The sequence below is a fragment of the Salvelinus namaycush genome, chromosome 6, assembly GCF_016432855.1.
Source record: "Salvelinus namaycush isolate Seneca chromosome 6, SaNama_1.0, whole genome shotgun sequence".
Classification (NCBI taxonomy): Eukaryota; Metazoa; Chordata; class Actinopteri; order Salmoniformes; family Salmonidae; genus Salvelinus; species Salvelinus namaycush.
The window spans coordinates 43,207,886-43,232,148 of record NC_052312.1 but is presented as its reverse complement, the minus strand read 5'-3'; the positions used below and the strand labels follow the sequence as shown (position 1 = coordinate 43,232,148).

The 24,263-nt window shown below is 45.8% G+C and overlaps 1 protein-coding gene across 1 annotated transcript; it reads right to left on the bottom strand.

The window, feature by feature from the left end:
• Positions 1–4,034: 4,034 nt before the first annotated feature.
• Positions 4,035–16,120, bottom strand: LOC120050064 (F-box DNA helicase 1-like). Its single transcript, XM_038996688.1, has 6 exons — positions 16,046–16,120; positions 15,545–15,806; positions 15,223–15,348; positions 14,924–15,030; positions 13,461–13,595; positions 4,035–5,139 (listed from the first exon to the last, which is right to left on the bottom strand). Exons 2-6 carry the CDS (start codon positions 15,624–15,626, stop codon positions 4,972–4,974), a joined length of 618 nt encoding a protein of 205 aa, XP_038852616.1. The 5' UTR covers positions 15,627–15,806; positions 16,046–16,120; the 3' UTR covers positions 4,035–4,971.
• Positions 16,121–24,263: the final 8,143 nt, after the last annotated feature.

The following is a 24,263-nucleotide window of genomic DNA, read 5'->3' as shown; positions in this document are numbered from 1 at the left end:
ACCTAGCATGATGACTCCTTGCTGTCCCCAGTCCACCTGGCCGTGCTGCTGCTCCAGTTTCAACTGTTCTGCCTGCGGCTATGGAACCCTGACCTGTTTTCCGGACGTGCTACCTGTCCCAGACCTGCTGCTTTCAACTCTCTAGAGACAGCAGGAGCGGTAGAGATACTCTTAATGATCGGCTATGAAAAGCCAACTGACATTTACTCCTGAGGTGCTGACTTGCTGCACCCTCGACAACTACTGTGATTATTATTATTTGACCATGCTGGTCATTTATGAACATTTGAACATCTTGGCCATGTTCTGTTATAATCTCCACCCGGCACAGCCAGAAGAGGACTGGCCACCCCCATAGCCTGGTTCCTCTCTAGGTTTCTTCCTAGGTTTTGGCCTTTCTAGGGAGTTTTTCCTAGCCACCGTGCTTCTACACCTGCATTGCTTGCTGTTTGGGGTTTTAGGCTGGGTTTCTGTACAGCACTTTGAGATATCAGCTGATGTAAGAAGGGCTATATAAATAAATTTGATTTGATTCTGATGACCGCCATCCTGGTGGTTGGCGGAGTGGTGTGGAGGGGGGTTGGGCAGGGGGATGGAGCATTGGAAGTTAAGACCGGGTTTAGCCATTGTTCTTCCTGTCTTACGTCTGGGCTTCACAAGAGAAGGTCACGGTTGCTTTGTGGGGTATCTTTCATTTATTTGGCGTGGGCTACAGCCAAACAGTAGTCTGTGTAAAGTTGGGTTAATAAACCGTCAATTCGTAAACTCAATCCTCTGTCTGGACAATTGTTCCTTTATGATCTAGTCCGGTCATTACAATATATATATACACACACACACACTATTTTCTCCATTTGAATTACATTGATCAAAAACTCATACCAACAATATATTGCATCTTTGATGTCACGAACGGAACAGCCTGGTGGTGGCGGCAGTGAACTACAACTTCTGTTTACCGGCATGCACGTTGTCGAAATGCGAGAAGATGGGAAGAAGCCGTTTCGTGAGGATACGGCGGGTAGACTGGGCAAGGGGAACACCTGGCGTTTCAGTCATATGCGGGGCTCAATTTCCCCTAAACGATTGCTACCAACAGTGGAAGAGTGATAAAAACAATGCTAGCCAGCTAAGTGCACCGGGCCATGCAAAACAAACTGGCCCACTTACACGTATATAGCATGGTGTTTGGGGGTGGAATAAGCTCGCTAACGTTATCTAGCAAGCAAGCTACAACAACTCCAACAGAATACTGCACGTTTTACAGAAACATTTTTCGTCAAATACCAATCTGATTCATGTAATTGTTTATTTCAAGGTATGACTAATTTTGCTGAACTGCCCGACCTTTATTTCCCGATATAACCTGCAGGATATCATGGTAGCTAATGATTGTGTTAGCCATTATACCTAGATTGACTGCTGCTAGTGGTAGCACTCAGGTTAGCATGTGGATAGCTATAATACCATCTGCCAACAAGAGTTTTAACCGGTTTGGTTAAAGACGTTCAATATCTACTGTGATGGTGAAGGTTTATCTTGATTTTGTTTAACAGTAGGAGAAATACTGATGTGCTGAACTGCTTATAAGTTATGTGTTTCAAGGCTGCTAGTAGGGGTAAATCAGGGGTGTAAAAGGAGCTATGCTAAAAGCTGTATTTATTTTTTATTTAAATAGGCAAGTTAAGAACAAATTCTTATTTACAATGACGGCCTACCGGGGAACAGTGCCTTGTTCAGAGGCAGAACGACAGATTTTTACCTTGTCAGCTCGGGGATTCGAGCCAACAACTTTTCGGTCACTTGCCCAACACTCTAAACACTAGGCTACCTGCCACCCCTGTATAAGTGACACATTTTTTTTTTTTAGCTGAGTGACCACTCATCGATATGATGTCGGTCTTCACCGTCTTATGTGAACAGTGGCTTCACTCCTCGTGTAGTGCTCCCCTTTAGGTCACTTCGGTCAAGTAAAATATAAAATTCTCCCAAAATAGAAATGTAAAGTGATGTCGTATTGGGACTTTGTTTGAAGGATGAAACAAATCAGAATGTTGAATAGCAACCTAATTCTGCAATCTTCCCTTTACAACAAACTGATCTAATCAGAACCAAATAAGAGCATAGTAGTCATGGAACACCATGGATATTTTACCGGCATGTTTACACAATTCAGAAAATCTACTTCAGACCTAGAAATATGAAGTAGGTGGACAAAGTAAACAACATAGTGGGTCACTTTCAGTGACAACTAAGAGCGATGAAGCGTGAGGCTAAACTCCTTTGTTTTGGTCCCATACCTACCCGCTCTAAGAGCAAAAATTGAACCCATGCGAAGATGCTGTGTGTGAAGTTGTGAGAGCATAGTCAACCTTCAAAAGGCCCAGTGCAGCCGTTCTTATATATCCTTTCTGGGTAACAATTAAGTCCTTTACTGTCATAGTTTTACATTAAAATGGTCACATCCGCTACAAGACCATGGTGCTTGCCTACGGAGCTGTGAGGGGAACGGCACCTCCGTACCTTCAGGCTCTGATCAGGCCCTACACCCAAACAAGGGCACTGCGTTCATCCACCTCTGGCCTGCTCGCCTCCCTACCTCTGAGGAAGTACAGTTCCCGCTCAGCCCAGTCAAAACTGTTCGCTGCTCTGGCACCCCAATGGTGGAACAAACTCCCTCACGACGCCAGGTCAGCGGAGTCAATCACCACCTTCCGGAGACACCTGAAACCCCACCTCTTTAAGGAATACCTAGGATAGGATAAAGTAACCCTTCTAACCCCCCCCCCCCCCCCCCCCCCTTAAAAGATTTAGATGCACTATTGTAAAGTGGTTGTTCCACTGGATATCATAAGGTGAATGCACCAATTTGTAAGTCGCTCTGGATAAGAGCGTCTGCTAAATGACTTAAATGTAAATGTCACAAAGAAAAATAGATTTTTAGCAAAAAAACTATTTTTCAAGCAAGAATGTTGCTGTCTGAGTAGGGAGGGAAGGGCACCAAAGCGGTGCATTAACCACAGAGTGGTCTAATGGGAGGGATATGTAATCTGAAAAGTAGCTGTTATTAGCCGAGAGGTTTGGAACTCTATTTGTTATTATATTAATGTATACGGCCTGGTGATGTTACCAGGCAAGCCAAAACTCCACCCGGGAAAGTGACATTATGAACAAAAATCACAGAAGCAATCTTTCCCCATTGAAAGCAGTGCAGCCAAGCCTGAATTCAAGCAATATGGACACACATAGTTTAAATTTGGATTATAGCTCCTGTCCAAATGTTGTGAATCATATACTCATTGGTCAGTTTATTAGGTACACCACCTCGTTCACAAAAATGGTTCACTCCTACAGACAGTGAGATGAGTGGCCTTGGCTTGCTACATAAAACAGTTAGACAGTCATTGCGGCACTCAGTTACGATTGAATGTTAGAATATGCAAAACGAGTGACCTAAGAGACTGAGCGTATACAAGTATCTCAGAAACAAGAAGCTGCTTTAGTAGGCACGCAATCACCAACAGTGGACAATTGAGTGGGGAAACATCACATGGTCTGACGAATCCAGGTTCCTGTTGTGTCATGCTTATGGCTGAGTCAGGATTTGGCGTAAGCAGCATGTGTCCATGGCCCCATAGTGCCTGGTATCAACAGTACAGGCTGGTGGCGGTGGTATAATGGTGTGGGGAATGTTTTCCTTGCACACGTTAGGTCCTTTGATACCAAGTGAGCAATGTTTCCACGCCCCAAATAATTTAGGCTGTTCTGGAGACAAAGGGGGGCCCGACCAGGTACTAGATGGGTGTACCTAATAAACTAAGTGTATATTCATGTCATAGTCACCAGTCAACTCCATTACAATCAAAGGTTACTTAAACTTCAACCAGTGAATGCTAGCTCTTCTACCAGTCTGTTTTAATGAGTTTTTGCATGCTAATAGAACACTTTTATATTTTAAAGGGGTATGCAGTAGGTTGATAACAATATCACCAAAGTATGTTGCATTGAACATTTCAAACAACATTCCCAGCTAATGAGAAAACATGGCATTTATTTTAGAGAATGAACAAGATTGGACTAGGCAACTTTAGGAATAATTTGAATGGGCGTCAATGGCAGATTGAGGAATTTTTTAATCCGTACCCCAGTACGACCCACGTTAACATAGTGGGCCAGGAAATAACACTGATTGCCACTTTTACAGTGTTAACTGTAAAATATCAGCTGTTGTACAATCTGATTACAAACACAGGAAAACAATGTAGACATGAAACATAGCGGTATTGATCCTCTCAAACACAGACACAGGTCTCATTCCAAAAGGCACCTATTCCTTATATGGTAGTTTGCACTTTATATTGCATTCCAAATTAACCACAAATACTTGTCTTTACCATTTCCATTAGAGTATTGGCAACTGTGTCTTTATGGAAACAATGGACATGACTTATGATAATGCTTATGTTGTTAACCTCAAAGTACTCAAACTGAAGACAAATGTTTCTTTTGTTATAATTTTAAAAGACATCACAAATAAAAACAGATTTTAAAAAGTAAAGTAGAAAATGAGACGTACTTAAAGACAGGACTGAACTTGTGCATTTTCTTCGCAGCAAAATATAACCACTAAAAAACAAGACATATAGATTTCACAATGGCATTGTGCCCCAAACATTTATCCAAATTAGCAAGGAACACACCTTTAGACTAACAGAGATCATGGGGGGCAGCTCTAGGCCAATCATCATCAAGGGTACCACATTGTCAGTGTCTCTAGGAGATTGGCTGAGTAACTCTGTTCCACACTGTTACCTTCTGGTCCATAATTGGCTAGTTCAAATGCCTATTTCGCAGACTGATTTTTTCCCCAAGACAACATCAGTGGAGAGGTTCATGTCTCATGTTGTGTGGGTGTGTTTTCAGAACAGCTCAAGCAGCATGTTAAGTGTGTGAGTACGTGAGCGTGTCCCCTCAGAAGAGAGCCATCAGCAAAGCGTAGTTGATGGGCAGGTTCAGGCGCTCCTCCGTCACTGGCAGGACCTTGAGCAGTTCTGGGGAGGCTAGGAGACTGGCCGTGGGGCCGATACGCTGCAACACACACGCCCCACACATAGGACCTCCATCGTCTGCACTATCCATCTACAACACACAGAGAGTCAGTCAGTCACACACAATGTCACACCCTGATCTGTTTGAGTTGAGTTTCTTGAGTTGAGTTTATTTTTACAGGGACAGTGCACATTAATCAACGTTTCAGTAAAAGTGCCAGTTTTAGCCAGCTGGCTATTTTTCAACCGCAGTCCCTGGGCAGGTTATTAAAAACAATTACAATATAGACAATCATTGAGCAGTGAGCACACGCAGAGCAACATAGGACAAGCAAGACGTAGCATACAGACAGAGCAACATAGAACAAAAAGCAGCAAGACAAAATTCATAAAAGCAACAAAGTGTTTCCACACCTCACAAGCTACAGACGACAACATGGAAAGCGGCAACACACAGCTAGGGATTATGTTCACAAATCTGATTGACCTTTAGCCATGTCTAAATGCATTTTGTGAAAGTGTGATATGTGGTGCAGTTATGTGTGTCTGATGGCAGTGTATTCCAGACATGGGAAGCTCTCACAGAGAAAGCGGATTTACTAAAGGTGCTTTTCCATAAGGGAACTATACAGTCACCTCTCATGGCAGACCTTGTGGATCTGCCGCCATATGTTTGGGTTTTCTGTTTAACAAAAATACTGAGTGGAGGGGGAGCCAGGCCATTTAGGATCTTGAATACAAGACATGCGTCAGTGTATTGCACAAGATTTTCCCAACTCAGGAGCTCATGCTTTCTGAGGATGTAACAGTGATGATGGCTATTGGGCTTCCTATCAAGCACTTTGAGAGCCTGTTTGTAGACCAACTGAATAGGTTTTAACGTTGTACAGCAAGCTTGGGCCCAACTAGTCAAGCAGTGTGTTAAGTGGGGGAGTATCGTAGATTTGAAGTACAGTTTTGCTACCTCTGTAGTCAAACAATTTCGTATAAATCGGAAATTAGCTAGGTTGAATTTGGTTATCTGAATTACCTTTTTCACCTGCTTTTTAAAAGAGAGGTTGGAATCAATTATGATGCCAAGGTACTTAAAATCAGATACCACCTGGAGCTTCTACCCTGATACACAGACATCTGGCTCAGTAGCATCTGTTGCCCTCTTTGTGAAGAACATGCAAACAGTTTTTTTCACATTGAGATGCAAACACGAGTCACTGAGACACTTTGTAACCTGGACCATTACAGTAGTGAGTTCTTGTGCAGCTTGTTGTTTGCTCTTTGCATGCACATATATCACTGTATCATCTGCATACACTTGAACTTCAGACCCAGTACAGACAGAAGGCAGATCATTAATGTACAGGCTGAACAGGAGGGGCCCCAGTATTGACCCTTGGGGCACGCCCACATCATAGCTAAGAGTGGGCGACAGCTCATTGCTCACTCTGACACACTGAGTTTTGCCTTCAAGGTATGATTTCATCCATCTCAAGGCATCGGGGGAAAAGTTGAACTTGGACAATTTTGTGATGAGAATCTCATGGTTAACAGTATCAAAAGTCTTCCTTAGGTCCAGAAACACAGCCCCAACAACTCCCCCTTTGTCCATCTTGGACTTCACATTTTCCAGAAGAAAGCAGTTGGCCGTTTCTGTGGAGTGTAATGTGAAGGGGCTGTTGTTGAGGTGGGCAATCAGTTGTTCTGCTACACACTTTTCAACAACCTTTGACACCACAGGTAGTATACTAATGGGCCTGTAGTTACTCACGTCAGCAGGGTCGCCTGATTTAAAGATGTCCGTTATTATGGCCGATTTCCATACCCTTGGAAACACCCCGAGACCAATAGATGTGTTGGTGACCTTAGTAATGGGGCCAATGAGTGACTCTTTGTAGTTTTTAAGAAAAGGTAGAGTCCAGCCCAAACACATCTTTGGCTTTAGAGTTCTTTAGTGAGCGAATCACCTTGTTCACCTTTGACTCAGAAACCTCCCTTATGATGAAGACAGGTTGAGCGTCATTCACTAGCACTGAGCCCAAGAAACCAGTATACCAATAAAGTAGGAATTGAAGGCTATTGCCATTTCGACTGCATCCTGTGTTAGATTGTTATTCACCAAGATTTCTAGTCTTTTTTGCAGTGTTACTATGGTCTTTCCCTGTTAACTTTTTTAGATTCTCCCAGATCAATTTAGAATTTCCCTTTGCTTCACCAATTATGTTAATAAAAAAAGTTTGCCTTGGCCTGTCTGATTTCTTTCATCACCTTATTTCTCAACATGGTAAACCTACGTCTGTCATGCTCTAATTTGGATGTTAGGGCTATTTTTAGAGCGGAATCTCGTTCTTTCATCAATTTCCAGATTTCTCCATTTAGCCAAGGAAGAGTGCTCTTTTGGCCAGGTTTGGATTTTATTTTCTTTAGGAAACCATTTATTGTAGTCTGGATTGTGGATAGAAAAACCTGACTATCAGCTTCCACGTATGTATAGGACAAGAGATCATTCCAGTTAATTCCCTTAATTGCGTTTTCAAAATAGTTTAATTCACTCTTAGGTATTCTTAGTTGATCCGGCTTTCTAACAGTAGAGAGGTTAAACCTGCTCTTAGACAGCTTTCTGGCTATACGTGTCAGATTATGATCAGATAGCCCAGTAACCATATTGAATGATTTAGTCACTCTCTCTGGTTTATTACTGAACACCAAATCAATCTGTGTTTTAGAGCAACAAGTCACCCTGGTTGGCCCTTTAACTAGCTGTGTAAGGTAAAAGGTATTAGTGATCCGTTTGAGGGTTTTCCTACAAGACTTGTCATCATATTAATATTAAAATCTCCCATTAAGATGACCTCTTTCCCAAAGTCACATTCCCTAAGCATGTTATTAAACTGATCAAAAAACACACTTTTGGTGGAAGGTGGCCTATACATACCAATGTTGGCCTATACATACCAAGGGTAAAAGACATTTGGGGAGACAGTGTAACGTTCAGGCCAATACATTCTAGTTCATTATCACATGACCACTCAATTTGTTTACATCGGATATGTTCTTTAATGTAAATCATCACACCCCCTCCTCCTCCTTCAATCCTGTCTCTCCTGAAAACATTGTAGCCAGGCACAATCAAAGCAGCATATGGAGAGTTTTTAAGGAGCCATATCTCTGAGAGGCAGAGGAAGTCAAGGTTGGAGTCTGAGTAAATGTTGAATTTGATCACTTTTTGGAATGACACTACAAATGTTCAAGTGCCCCCCTAGTAGTCCCTTGGGCTTAGCTCGTGGGTCCCAGATGACTCGAGAGTGATTGACACATTGAAAAAAAAGTTTAATTTTCGGTGTTTTCTGGCGGCTGGGTTTAGGCCGTTTTGTTTCGTTTTGATTAGGGGCAGTTCGGTAGCGCAATTAACAATCCCTCTCGCCTGCACTGGATGCGGGGAACTAATTAAAACAGCTTGCGTACCAGAAGCATAATCAGGGATCGCATATAGCGACTTGGGTATGTTTGAAGAGTCAAAATCTATCCTGGAGCCGGGTGAGTCGAGAGAAACCATGGGACCATAGCACTCACCCACTTCCACAGCGGCGACGATCAGTGGACGAGGCCATCCACTGCTTTCCACTCCGGTGAGTATCGCTGGCTCGGTGATGTTAGGCCCAGGATTGAGTTGCACATCCCCGGAGAGTAGGAGGGTAGTGAACAGGTAGTTTAAAAGTTTCCGATAAATGTTGGACTTGTGTTTGTTACGCCTAAGCGGTTCAGTGGAATAGGGAGCGAGGTAGACTTGGCCATTATTCAGAACATTATGGTATGCTGTGTACTGTCCACTCCCGTGGAACCAATGTGTTTGGTGTTGATATTCTCCGGTAGTAGACTGATTGTGTCATCCCAGCAAGGACGCACTGAGATTATCAGTAGAGCAGCTACATAACTGACAATCATGGCAAAGTACTGGAGATAAAACATATAATTGCGCTATAACTCTTTGCATGAGTTACTTAGCTGCGGTCGGCGTACACCTGATGTTTTAGATAAAATAACAGCATTTGTATGAGAAGCGGCACCCGCCATTATCCTGTTAATTGACATCGTGTTGCAGCCAATTGTCAAAAGCACTGGCACCGAGTAAGCACCCGAAATCTTGGGAAGATTTGCATTGTCTGGTCAGAGGACAATAGGATTGTTGCTTTCGATAAGGTCACAAAGGAAGTCAAAGGTGTGCACGGTTTCACCTGTCTTTGTGATTGTCTCCAACCCCCCTCTTCAGGTGTCGCCCATCTTCCCCTGTGTATTTACACCTGTGTTCTGTCTGTTGCCAGTTCGTCTTGTTAAGTCTACCAGCATTTTTTGTCTCAGCTCCTGCTTTTCCCAGTCTCTCTTTTTCTCACCCTCCTGGTTTTGACCCTTGCCTGTCCTGTCTCTGAGCCCGCCTGCCTGACCACTTTGCCTGATCCTGAGCCTGCCGTCCTGTACCTTTGCCCCACTACTCTGCTAATTAAACCCCTGCCTGCCTTGACATGTTGTTTGCCTGCCCTGTTGCTGTAATTAAAATTGTTACTTCGACACAGTCTGCATCTGGGTCTTACCTTCAAACCTGATAGTGCAAACGGGCACTGACTGAAGCAGCAGACCTGGGCCAGCTGCGCGACACCATCTCCTCCCAAGGAGCCACCAGCGGAAGGCACGAGGAACTGCTTCAAGGCCTTATGGAGGGGGTTCAAACGTTGCCTGAATGCCATGACCGGGCATTGGACATTTTGCTGGAGCAATTCCGCAGATTGTTTGGGAGGCAACCTACCACGGTGGTAACCCCACAGACCCTCAGTAACCCAGCTGCTAGCAGCGCCGTCTCATCGGTCACTCCACCTTCTCTGGAGCCCCGCTTACCTCCCTCGGAACGCTTCAATGGAGAGCCGAGCACCTGTCAGACGTTTCTAGCTCAGTGTGCCCTCATTTTCGAGCTTCAGCCCTCCTCCTTCCCCTCGGATCGCTCCAAGATAGCCTATCACGCGGATGTCCGGGAGGGGTCTTACCTGGGCTACTGCTGTAACAGCCGGCCATATGCGTTAGTCTGGAGGGGTTCATGGGGGAGGTGAAGAAGGTTTTTGAAGCCCCATTCTCCGGGAGAGAAGCTGCACAGGACTCCCGCAGTGTGGCAGACTATGCGGTGGATTTCTGAACGTTGGCAGCGGAGAGTGCTTGGAACTAGGAAGCACTGTTTGATATGTTCCTGCACGTCGTCTCGGAGGAGGTCAAGGACGAACATGCAGCTCAGAAGTTACCTATGGATCTCGATTCCCTCATCTCTTTGACCAAATGAATCGATTGGCGACTACGGGAACGACGGAGGGAGAGGTAATTCAACTTCGCTCGCACGTCCAGGGATTTCAATTTGCCTCCGAGTCATCCCGGAAGTCCCCGACGATTCCGTTGCCGAAAGAACCCGAGGCTTACCGACCTTCCCCGAAAGTCGCCGAAGACGGCTGAGGGACCGCTTCCCGATCCTATGCAACTAGGTAGAGCTGGGGTATCGCCTGCGGAACGGCAATACAGGATCAACACGAAGAATTGTCTATATTGCAGGACACTTGGTCATTTTGTGTTCTCTTGTCCTTTAAAAAGACCAGGCACACTGGTAGGAGCGAGTACTCTGGTGGGACATATAGAGAACTTTCCTGCTTCCCTTGCTCGCCACCTTGTTAATGCCATTCTGCTGTGGGGAAACCAGTCTAAATCTCTCCAGGACCTCATTGACTCTGGTGCCGATGAAAGTTTTTTGGACGCTACCCTAGCTTCAGAGCTGAACATCCCCTCAACATTCCCATGGATGTTAGAGCGCTGGTCGGGCGCGCTATAGGCTGGGTCACTCATATTACCACTACCATCAACCTACGGGTGTCAGGGAATCACAGCGAGACTATTCAATTCCTGCTCATCAAGTCTCCTCAGATTCCCGTGGTATTGGGATTCTCCTGGCTCCAGCGACACAATCCCCTCATGAACTGGTCGACTGGTGCCATCATGGGCTGGAGCCGTTTTTGCCACGCCCAGTGTCTGAAGTCAGCGCAACCTACCCCGGGATGTTTTCCTGGGGGCTCTGACGGTGCCCCGGACCTCTCCGCCATTCCCGCGGAGTACCAGGACCTTCAGGAGGTGTTCAACAAGGCCCGGGCCACTTCGCTTCCACTGCACCGACCATATGACTGCGGGATTGACCTCCTTAGCACTACTCCGCCCCAGAGACGACTGTACTCACTGTCATGACCGGAGACCAAAGCTATGGACACCTACATTGGGGACTCCCTAGCTGCAGGATTTATTGCGTCATTCGTCCTCTCCCGCCGACACAGGGTTCTTCTTTGTGGAGAAGAAGGAAAAGACCCTGCACCCGTGCATCGACTACCGGGGACTCAATGACATAACGGTGAAGAACCGCTACCCGGTACCACTCATCTCCTCAGCCTTCGAGCCGGTCCAGGGTGCCACCATGTTTTCCAAGCTGGATCTATGGAACGTCTATCACCTCGTGCGGAGGGGGATGAGTGGAAGACCACCAGCAACACGGCCAGCGGCCACGATGAGTATTTGGTCATGCCATTTGGCCTCACCAACACCCCTGCTGTGTTCCAGGCTCAGGTAAATGATGTTCTCCGCGATATGTTGAACCGGTTCGTCTTCGTCTACATTGATGACATCGTCTTCTCACGCTCCCCCCAAAAACATGTGCTCTACGTCTGACAGGTTCTTCAACGCCTCCTGGAGAACCAGCTGTTTGTTAAGGCAGAGAAGTGAGGGTTCCATCGCTCCACCATCCCCTTTCTGGGGCACATCATCTCTGCTGGGAGTGTCCAGATGGATCCCGGGAAGGTGAACGGTGGTGGATTGGCCCCAGATAACCAGATGTTCTTGCCTGCCACCCGGGCTCCTGCCGGACCCTGGCTTTTGGTGGCCCACCATGGTCCCTGACGTCTCCGCATTTGCACAAAACAAGACTCGGACAAGCTCCGGCTGGTCTCCTCCAACCTCTGCCTGTCCTTCACGTCCCTGGTCCCACATCTCCCTGGACTTTGTCACGGGTCATCCCCCATCTGATGGCATCACTGCCATCCTGACTGTGTTGGATCGGTTTTCCAAAGCCGCCCACTTCATTCCTCTCCCTAAACTACCCTCTGCCAAGGAAACGGCACAGCTCATGGTGCAGCACGTCTTCCGGATCCATGGACACCGGTCGACATGGTGTCCATGGATCATTCTGCACCCTCATTGGGTCATTGGCCAGCCTGTCCTCCGGATTCCACCACAAGTCCAACAGCCAGACGGAGCGAGCCAACCAGGATCTGGAGACTACTATACGCTGCCTGGTCTCCGCCAACGCCACCTCCTGGAGCCAGCAGCTGGGGTGGGTCGGATACGCCTGCAACACCTTTCCCTGGAATCAGCCCTCGCTTTTCCCCAAGCAGCCCCCGCTTTTCTGCCCAGATGTTAGTCCGCCACTGTCGTCGTACCTGGAAGAGAGCCCGGTCGGCCCTCAAGACCACCTCCAGGTATCGACGTCAAGCAGATCACCATTGGACCACGGCTCCCCGGTAATCGTCTCAGGCAGAAGGTATGGCTATCCACCTGGGATGTGCGCCTCCGGGCAGAATCCCACAAACTCTCCCCCCGGTTTATAGGGCCATTTCCCATCTCCAAAATGATTATCCCCTCTGCTGTTTGTCTTCTGTTGCCCCGTACCCTTCATATACATCCCACCTTTCATGTGTCCAGAGTTAAACCCATGTCTCACAGCCCTTTGTCTCCTGTTTCCATCTTTTCCATTATCCCCTGTGTATTTATACCTGTGTTCTCTGTTCGTCTTGTTTGTCAAGTCCACCAGCGTTTGTCTCATCTCCTGCTTTTCACCAGTCTCTTTTTCTCGCCCTCCTGGTTTTGACCCTTGCCTGACCCATCTGAGCCCGCCTGCCTGACAATTCTGCCTGCCATACTGTAACTTTACCCCAACTCTGGATTACCGACCTGTGCCTGACACGACTATGAAGTCTTGTACCTTTACCCCACTACTCGACCCCTGCCTGCCTTGACCTGTCGTTTGCCTGCCCTGTGCTGTAATAGACAGGAGTTCACCATCTCAACTACAACTGCTGTATGTACTAAATCCCTTTCATGACTTAACATTCACTGCCTCAGCACAGCTCAGGCACACTAAATGTAATAGTGATAACATGATTTCCCCGTAGGGGCCCTCTGACCGACTGACAGTTGGCTAACAGGTCTAACTGGTTAGCTGTTAGTGGAATGTGGGCAATTTTTCTAGACCTCCTGCACCCACACCTGTCTGAAATGATCAGGTCTGGTTGAGAGACATTGCAAATCAGAATGTGGTATGGTGGTAGGGAGGAGGAAGCGGGGCCTTACGTATTGGAGTGGCAGCTTGCACATGGCGAGGGGCCAGTCGGGCATGATGTGGTTATGACACTCCCGCACGGAGCAGCAGGGTGGCTGGCCCTCGGTCAGCAGGGCGCTGGTCAACTCTGTCCTCAGGAAGTACTCCTGGGGAACAACAGGAAGTTAAAGTGTTAACCATGGGAGGAGTTAGCCTGGTCCCGTATTCACAAAGAGTCTCAGAGCAGGAGTGCTGATCTAGGATCAGTTTTGCCTTTTAGATCACAAGGAAAATAATTATATGGACAGGTGGATCTGGCCCAAGATCAGCACTCCTGCTCTGAGAAGCTTTTTGAGCCTTGGTCCCATACTGTAGTGCTTCCTACTCTCCAATCACTGTCAAGCCATACACACAGAGGGTTGGCTAACAACACAGACTAGACCACCAGGCTATGGGAGGAGGCTTTCACAGAACACAAATTCAATTGGAACACATTTACTTGCACAGTGACGTGCTCATTTGCGTCACATAAATGTCACCCAAAGAGGAATGAGGCTCTCAGAATTACATTACCACAACATCCTGCTTCAATGAACAGCTTGTACATTTCTCTGAGACGGTGTTTGAGAAATAACACACATGAAGGAAAAAGGAAACCGCACACTGCTCTTGATAGTATCACCGATATTTAATAAGCTTTACGTATCTGCCACACGGCCTTCGTCAGAGCTTTTGGGATTTTTTGAAAGTTGCACCCTTATGTAGACCTGGCCCCACCCACATCCGTTCTACATATCGAAGGGGGTTGGAGGCAAAGGAAAAAACAAATAAGTGCTACCAAATATAACAATATGCATTTCATAAATATTACACAAGTGTATAAATAAGACATATTGAACACTTCTGTATAATCTCAATGAGGACATAGCAAGCTTTCATTAGTCATTGGGTACATCATATGAAAAACGTCAGAATAATCTACAAGAGACACATATTTCATGTTCCAATTCACAGCATAACATACATAGGGATTTCATCATTAAGTCCTTTTGGAAATAATGTCTGGAGGGTGAAAATCTTCAGAGCGTCACATAAATGTCACCCAAAGAGGAATGAGGCTCTCAGAATTACATTACCACAACATCCTGCTTCAATGAACAGCTTGTACATTTCTCTGAGACGGTGTTTGAGAAATAACACACAGATAGAAAGACTGGGAACAGGAGAAAGTTAAGTAGAGCGAAGGAGTGTGTTAGAGAGTGATGGAGGGGTAGAGGGTGGAGTAGACGAATAGAGAGAGAGAAGTGAAGAGGGATGAGTGTAGTGGAGGGGGTCAGTGCCAGAGGAGGTTGCTGAGGGGAGGACGACTCATAACAATGGCCTGAATGGAATCAAACATGGTTACCATGTGTTTAATATCATTCCATTCACTCCTTTCCAGCCATTATTATGAGCCATCCTCCACTCACCAGCCTCCAGTGATCAGTGCTCTCACCCCAGCCAGCGTGAGGATGTTGGTGATGTTCTTGGTGATGACCAGAGAGCTCTTGGCCCGAGTCACCGCCACATACAGCAGGTTCCACTCATCGTCTGGGATGTCACCTAGAGGACGAGGGAGAAAACAGTGGAGTCAGCCACTAACAAACATTGGTACTATAATCTGGACTGTATACATTAAATTAACCAATGTTGATTTTGCGTAGGCCGTGGACCAATGCAAACAGTCCTTGGCCTTAGATAAGAGTTGGTATTTGGATAGGTTTGATTGCCTAATGATTGCACACACACACACACCTCCTGAGCAGCTGGAAAGTCTGGGTAAGTTGTGGGCGGCACAGGGCACCTTAGCAAAGTCATCAGTGATAACCACCGTGTCAAACTCCAGACCCTTTGACTTATGTACTGTCCCCAGGATAAAATCTAAGAGATAAGAGACAGACAGCAGGGGAGGGTTGATACAAATGAGAAAGATCAGACTCTCAAATACAAATACAGCAATTCACAACTCTGTGTGTCTGTACAGTGGTGAGTGTGTGTGTGTCTATGTGTGTGCAGTATGTACCTGTGTGCATGTGTCTCTGTACAGTGTGTGTACAGTATGTAACTGTGTGTGTACCTGCGTGTTGGGCCTCTCTCTCTGTGCAGCCGTAGAGGCGTTCCACCAGCTCAGGGATTGAGCTGTTGTATTTCTCCACCATGGAGAGTTGTGCAGCTGTAGAGGCGTTCCACCAGCTCAGGGATTGAGCTGTTGTATTTCTCCACCATGGAGAGTTTGCCCTCCAACTCACGGTCCTCTGTTTTTTTAGCGTAACTCTTCAGCCCAAAGTAGCCCCCCAGACTCTGCTGGGTGAACCTACGGATGAAGCTGTCCTTGATGCCTAGCGAACAGGGAGAAAAGGAGAAGGGAGCACTTTTAAAAAGGGAGAGAGCTAGTTACACTGCAGAGTAGAGCTAAACCTATTGACACAAAAGACCCAACCAATAAAACAATGAGCATTGAGAGAGCCAAGGCAGGATACTGTCTAACCAAAAACAGATGTCACATAGGTACAACATACTAATTCACTTGTATTAGAATTGCAGAACTGAGGCAAGGGGCAGTGTGTGTACCACTCACCTCGAGAGCGGTTGTTTTCTGGCTGCATCAGAACCCAAATGTCTATGATTCTTTTCAGCCCAAAATTCTCCACCCATTGGAGTGGAAAATGGAAAACACATGTCTTACACAAGACCCAAACACGTGTGTGTGTGTGTGTTTGGGGGGTGAGGGGGTGTATGGAGACTCACCCCTACAATGTGCAGCCTACAGCGGGGGTTGGCGTCGGTGAGTCTGACTGCTTGGTCGAACACGGAGACGTTAGAGGGAGACAGCACTGCTAACTTGCCCCGACCAAGACTCGACCCTGTAGTCAGGGGACACAGTGAGTCCACAGCCTTACCCTGCACACAGCCTGTGGATGGACAGACAGACACGCACGCACATTAAAGAGCAGGTTGCACTATATATTTCCACAGATCTAACAAAGTAGAATGATGATATTCCACCCAAAACGTATTACATTTTTAAAATATATATATATATATATATTGTAGCGAACCGCACAGGCAGCTGTGTGTTTAAAAAAATAAATAATTATTAACAACAAATCAATACAGAAAGTACATGAGGGAACATGTACTTTCTGGACAATTGAGCTAGGGGGTACAATATCACATTACACAAGGACCTTAAGGATCATACATACACTTATAATTCTAACAGCTTTTTTGTTAGTAGAGTATTTCATTGTCTTAAAATACAGTTCAATTTCTTTTTGTAGGGTAAGAAAATTAGATTTTTTGTTTGGAAATTTACATTCGAATATGAAATTTGGCCAAATGAATAATGAATTACATAAAAATGTTTCAGCTTATTCCTATCGTAGGTAAAGAATCCAAGCAGTACATCTCTCCACAATAGTGTTAAACCTTAATAAAAGTGTTCAATTATAAATCTAATGATGTCTTGCCACAGTTTTCTTACATGAATACAATGCCAAAGTAAGATGCAACACTGTTTCTGGGTGGTCATTACAAAAGGTGCAATTTGAGTTGATGTTTTCCTTAAACCTCTTCATATAGTGATTGGCAGGATAATCTTTATTACTAATTTTAAAGGAAACTTCCTTAATTTTGTTAGAAGTAGGTATGTGTGTGGCAACATCCAAACTTTTTTCCAACAGATATTATTAATAAATCCATTCCAATTGTCACAACCTCTAGGATTACTGGGTGGAGGAGTCAAGCGCAGAGAGCAGGTTAGTTCAGAACGTGGATCTTTATTCCTGACGACAGTGAAAACGGTCATGCCCAACACACAGGCGCATGAAAAATACCAGTCCAAACACACAGGACTAAACTGTCCGGAAAAATAGCATCCACCTAAATTCCAACACCAACGAACAGAAAAACAAGCCCGCAGGCCTACTGCCCTTAAATAGCCTACCCACAAAACTAAACTCAAAACAGGTGTACCCAATCAGCCCAAACTAACAGAAACAAAAAGAAGGGAATCGATGGCAGCTAGTAGGCCGGTGACGACGACCGCCGAGCGCCGCCCGAACAGGAAGAGGCACCATCTTCGACGGGATTCGTGACACCAATAAGGCATGACATAAGGTATAGATACAACATCCTGCTGAAACAAGGTTCGTATCGCTCTGTTGTTGAAAGGACCAAAAGAGAAACAAATATTTCCTACTGATGAGTCAACAGGGTCAACGGAAGGTAGGTTCTGAGGGTCAGGTCTTGACACGTTCCTGAATAATAAAGCAACACCTGAGGGAATGGTATCTAAAACAATAGCAAAATCTTTAGGTGTTACAGGGACCTTGTAAAGTGATAAGAATTCCTTATAACTAAGTAAAATACACTCTCCATTTACTAGTTGGCTCACCAATAGGATATTATTTCAGAACCAATATTCTAAAAACAAAGAAGTATTTTTATACAATATATCCCAATTATTCCATATATAATATCTGTGTGGAGAAAAATGATGCTTATAAATTAAGGACCATGACAAGAAAACTTTCTGCTTTTCATCAGCAGGTTTCACTGGAACTTTGTCAATATTATAATTGCAAACCAACATGAAGTTAAGGCCACCAAAAGTAGAGAAGACATGAGGAATAAAATTTCACATAGAAGTGGGTCTTCTTAGGAATTGTTTTATCCAATTGATCTTAAAAGCCCACCATTCTCATAAGTGTTCATTACAACAGTTTTCCTAATGGGTACGGTTTCTCCACAGAAAGTTGAAAAGCATCTGGTCTATCTCCTTGCTTATTTTACTGTCAAGATATAAAGATAGAGCGCCATATGATAGTCTAGAGATACCTTCAGCCTTGGTTATTAGGACTCTACCTTTTAAAGATAAGTCCCTCTGTAGCCATTGATTTAGCTTCTTCTGGGGTTTTTTAATAAGAGGGTTAAAATTTTGTAAGCCTCTAGACTTCTGATCCTTTGTAATGGTTATGCCTAAATATGTAAGTTCTTCTTTTACTGGAATACCATAATATGAAGGTGTCACACAATCTTTGACAGCCATGAGTTCACATTTATTAATGTTAAGATATAGACCAGACGCTTTGGAAAAGGATTGTATCACATTGATCGATATGGGAATTTGGTTAGCATCTTTCAGAAAAAGTGTAGTATCGTCAGCCAGCTGGCTTATAATCATTTCTTTACCGGCTATGGAAATACCTTGTACAGGACTATTATTTAAAGAATTTGCAAGAAGTTGGGTGATTAATAAAAACAGGTACGGAGAGATAGGACAACCTTGCCTAATTCCTCTCTTTAACTCAAATCTAGGTGAGTGCCATATTTCAATTTGATAGAGCTGTTAACATTTGCACAAAGTCTTAATAGCCTTACAGAAAAAATCCCCAAAGCCAAGTCTCTCAAGGGAGTGGAAGAGGAACTGATGCTCTACTGTGTCAAATGCTTTATAAAAATCTAAAAATAATATGAAGCTATTAGGTCTGAGTAGTCAAGTATGTCTAATACTAGTCTGACATAGTTAGAAATATGTCTGTTCCTCATGAAGCCAGACTGTGTTTCATCAATGATTGCATCCAGGACTTCTTTAATTATTTTTGCAAGTAGTAAGGCTAATATCTTATAGTCATTATTAAGAAGACACATTGGACGCCAGTTATCGATGAGCAGCACTTATTTTTTAGGCTTAGGTATCAGTGTTATTAACCCCTGACTCATTGTAGGAGGGAGGAGATGTGTGTTATGTGTTAGGCTATTAGTAGGTTGTGTTGTACTTACCAGTACCCAGTGTTCGCGGGGTCCGACATGCCAATCAACCTGCTATCTGCCAATCATGGGAATGCCTGGAATGTTCTGATCTCTCTTTTGACGAACATAGCAAGACTGTTACAAGGACAGCTTTTTTCCATCTACGTAACATTGCAAAAATCAGAAACTTTCTGTCCAAAAATGATGCAGAAAAATTAATCCATGCTTTTGTTACTTCTAGGTTAGACTACTGCAATGCTCTACTTTCCGGCTACCCGGATAAAGCACTAAATAAACTTCAGTTAGTGCTAAATACGGCTGCTAGAATCCTGACTAGAACCAAAAAAATGGATCATATTACTCCAGTGCTAGCCTCCCTACACTGGCTTCCTGTTAAGGCAAGGGCTGATTTCAAGGTTTTACTGCTAACCTACAAAGCATTACATGGGCTTGCTCCTACCTATCTTTCCGATTTGGTCCTGCCGTACATACCTGCCGTACGCTACGGTCACAAGACCTCCTAATTGTCCCTAGAATTTCTAAGCAAACACCTGGAGGCAGGGCTTTCTCCTATAGAGCTCAATTTTTATGGAATGGTCTGCCTACCCATGTGAGAGACGCAGACTCGGTCTCAACTTTTCTTTTGTGTTTAAATTTTACCCCCTTTTTCTCCCCAATTTCGTGGTATCCAATTGTTAGTAATTACTATCTTGTCTCATCGCTACGACTCCCGTACGGGCTCGGGAGAGATGAAGGTCGAAAGCCATGCGTCCTCCGAAACACAACCCAACCAAGCTGCACTGCTTCTTAACACAGCGCGCATCCAACCCGGAAGCCAGCCGCACCAATGTGTCGGAGAAAACACCGTGCACCTGGCGACCTTGGTTAGCGCGCACTGCGCCCAGCCCGCCACAGGAGTCACTGGTGAGCGATGAGACAAGGATATCCCTACCGGCCAAACCCTCCCTAACCCGGACGACGCTAGGCCAATTGTGCGTCGCCCCACGGACCTCCCGGTCGCGGCCGGCTGCGACAGAGCCTGGGCGCGAACCCAGAGTCTCTGGTGGCACAGCTAGCGCTGCGATGCAGTGCCCTAGACCACTGCGCCACCCGGGAGGCCCCCGACTCGGTCTCAACTTTTCAGTCTTTACTGAAGACTCATCTCTTCAGTGGGTCATATGATTGAGTGTAGTCTGGCCCAGGAGTGTGAAGGTGAACTGAAAGGCTCTGGAGCAATGAATCGCCCTTGCTGTCTCTGCCTGGCCGGTCCCCCTCTCTCCACTGGGATTCTCTGCCTCTAACCCTATTACAGGGGCTGAGTCACTGGCTTACTGGTGCTCTTTCATGCCGTCCCTAGGAGGGGTGCGTCACTTGAGTGGGTTGAGTCACTGACGTGATCTTCCTGTCTGGGTTGGCGCCCCCCCTTGGGTTGTGCCGTGGCGGAGATCTTTGTGGGCTATACTCGGCCTTGTCTCAGGATGGTAAGTTGGTGGTTGAAGATATCCCTCTAGTGGTGTGGGGGCTGTGCTTTGGCAAAGTGGGTGGGGTTATATCCTTCCTGTTTGGCCCTGTCCGGGGGTATCATCGGATGGGGCCACAGTGTCCCCTGACCCCTCCTGTCTCAGCCTCCAGTATTTATTTTTATTTATTTATTTTATTTCACCTTTATTTAACCAGGTAGGCTAGTTGAGAACAAGTTCTAATTTGCAACTGCGACCTGGCCAAGATAAAGCATAGCAGTGTGAACAGACAACAACACAGAGTTACACATGGAGTAAACAATAAACAAGTCAATAACATAGTAGAAAAGAAAAAAAAGAAGAAAAAAAAGAATCTATATACATTGTGTGCAAAAGGCATGAGGAGGTAGGCAATAAATAGGCCATAGGAGCGAATAATTACAATTTAGCAGATTAACACTGGAGTGATAAATCATCAGATGATCATGTGCAAGTAGAGATACTGGTGTGCAAAAGAGCAGAAAAGTAAATAAATAAAAACAGTATGGGGATGAGGTAGGTAAATTGGGTGGGCTATATACCGATGGACTATGTACAGCTGCAGCGATCGGTTAGCTGCTCAGATAGCAGATGTTTAAAGTTGTTGAGGGAGATAAAAGTCTCCAACTTCAGAGATTTTTGCAATTCGTTCCAGTCGCAGGCAGCAGAGAACTGGAAGGAAAGGCGGCCAAATGAGGTTTTGGCTTTAGGGATGATCAGTGAGATACACCTGCTGGAGCGCGTGCTACGGGTGGGTGTTGCCATCGTGACCAGTGAACTGAGATATGGCGGCGCTTTACCTAGCATAGCCTTGTAGATGACCTGGAGCCAGTGGGTCTGACGACGAACATGTAGCGAGGGCCAGCCGACTAGAGCATACAGGTCGCAGTGGTGGGTGGTATAAAGTGCTTTAGTAACAAAACGGATGGCACTGTGATAAACTGCATCCAGTTTGCTGAGTAGAGTATTGGAAGCTATTTTGTAGATGACATCGCCGAAGTCGAGGATCGGTAGGATAGTCAGTTTTACTAGGGTAAGTTTTGCGGCGTGAGTGAAGGAGGCTTTGTTGCGAAATAGAAAGCCGACTCTAGATTTGATTTTGGATTGGAGATGTTTGATATGAGTCTGGAAGGAGAGTTTGCAGTCTAGCCAGACACCTAGGTACTTATAGATGTCCACATATTCTAGGTCGGAACCATCCAGGGTGGTAATGCTAGTCGGGCGTGCGGGTGCAGGCAGCGAATGGTTGAAAAGCATGCATTTGGTTTTCCTAGCGTTTAAGAGCAGTTGGAGGCCACGGAAGGAGTGTTGTATGGCATTGAAGCTCGTTTGGAGGTTAGATAGCACAGTGTCCAAGGAAGGGCCAGAAGTATACAGAATGGTGTCGTCTGCGTAGAGGTGGATCAGGGAATCGCCCGCAGCAAGAGCAACATCATTGATATATACAGAGAAAAGAGTCGGCCCGACAATTGAACCCTGTGGTACCCCCATAGAGACTGCCAGAGGACCGGACAACATGCCCTCCGATTTGACACACTGAACTCTGTCTGCAAAGTAGTTGGTGAACCAGGCAAGGCAATCATTAGAAAAACCGAGGCTACTGAGTCTGCCGATAAGAATATGGTGATTGACAGAGTCGAAAGCCTTGGCCAGGTCGATGAAGACGGCTGCACAGTACTGTCTTTTATCGATGGCGGTTATGATATCGTTTAGTACCTTGAGCGTGGCTGAGGTGCACCCGTGACCGGCTCGGAAACCGGATTGCACAGCGGAGAAGGTACGGTGGGATTCGAGATGGTCAGTGATCTGTTTGTTGACTTGGCTTTCGAAGACCTTAGATAGGCAGGGCAGGATGGATATAGGTCTGTAACAGTTTGGGTCCAGGGTGTCTCCCCCTTTGAAGAGGGGGATGACCGCGGCAGCTTTCCAAGCCTTGGGGATCTCAGATGATACGAAGGAGAGGTTGAACAGGCTGGTAATAGGGGCTGCGACAATGGCGGCGGACAGTTTCAGAAATATAGGGTCCAGATTATCAAGCCCAGCTGATTTGTATGGGTCCAGGTTTTGCAGCTCTTTCAGAACATCTGCTATCTGGATTTGGGTAAAGGAGAAGCTGGGGAGGCTTGGGCGAGTAGCAGCGGGGGGGACGGAGCTGTTGGCCAAGGTTGGAGTAGCCAGGAGGAAGGCATGGCCAGCCGTTGAGAAATGCTTGTTGAAGTTTTCGATTATCACGAATTTATCGGTGGTGACCGTGTTACCTAGCCTCAGTGCAGTGGGCAGCTGGGAGGAGGTGCTCTTGTTCTCCATGGACTTTACAGTGTCCCAGAACTTTTTGGAATTAGAGCTACAGGATGCAAATTTCTGCTTGAAAAAGCTGGCCTTTGCTTTCCTGACTGACTGCGTGTATTGGTTCCTGACTTCCCTGAAAAGTTGCATATCGCGGGGACTATTCGATGCTATTGCAGTTCGCCACAGGATGTTTTTGTGCTGGTCGAGGGCAGTCAGGTCTGGAGTGAACCAAGGGCTATATCTGTTCTTAGTTCTGCATTTTTTGAATGGAGCATGCTTGTCTAAGATGGTGAGGAAGTTACTTTTAAAGAATGACCAGGCATCCTCAACTGACGGGATGAGGTCAATATCCTTCCAGGATACCCGGGCCAGGTCGATTAGAAAGGCCTGCTCGCAGAAGTGTTTGACAGTGATGAGGGGTGGTCGTTTGACCGCGGACCCGTAGCGGATACAGGCAATAAGGCAGTGATCGCTGAGATCCTGATTGAAGACAGCAGAGGTGTATTTGGAGGGCAAGTTGGTCAGGATAATGTCTATTAGGGTGCCCATGTTTACGGATTTAGGGTTGTACCTGGTGGGTTCCTTGATGATTTGTGTGAGATGCTGCAGTAGTTTGTGTCGGGGGGCTAGGGTCAGTTTGTTATCTGGAGTACTTCTCCTGTCTTATCCGGTGTCCTGTGTGAATTTAAGTATGCTCTCTCCAATTCTCTCTTTCTTTCTCTCGGATGACCTTAGCTCTAGGACCATGCCTCAGGACTACCTAGCATGATGACTCCTTGCTGTCCCCAGTCCACCTGGCCGTGCTGCTGCTCCAGTTTCAACTGTTCTGCCTGCGGCTATGGAACCCTGACCTGTTTTCCGGACGTGCTACCTGTCCCAGACCTGCTGCTTTCAACTCTCTAGAGACAGCAGGAGCGGTAGAGATACTCTTAATGATCGGCTATGAAAAGCCAACTGACATTTACTCCTGAGGTGCTGACTTGCTGCACCCTCGACAACTACTGTGATTATTATTATTTGACCATGCTGGTCATTTATGAACATTTGAACATCTTGGCCATGTTCTGTTATAATCTCCACCCGGCACAGCCAGAAGAGGACTGGCCACCCCCATAGCCTGGTTCCTCTCTAGGTTTCTTCCTAGGTTTTGGCCTTTCTAGGGAGTTTTTCCTAGCCACCGTGCTTCTACACCTGCATTGCTTGCTGTTTGGGGTTTTAGGCTGGGTTTCTGTACAGCACTTTGAGATATCAGCT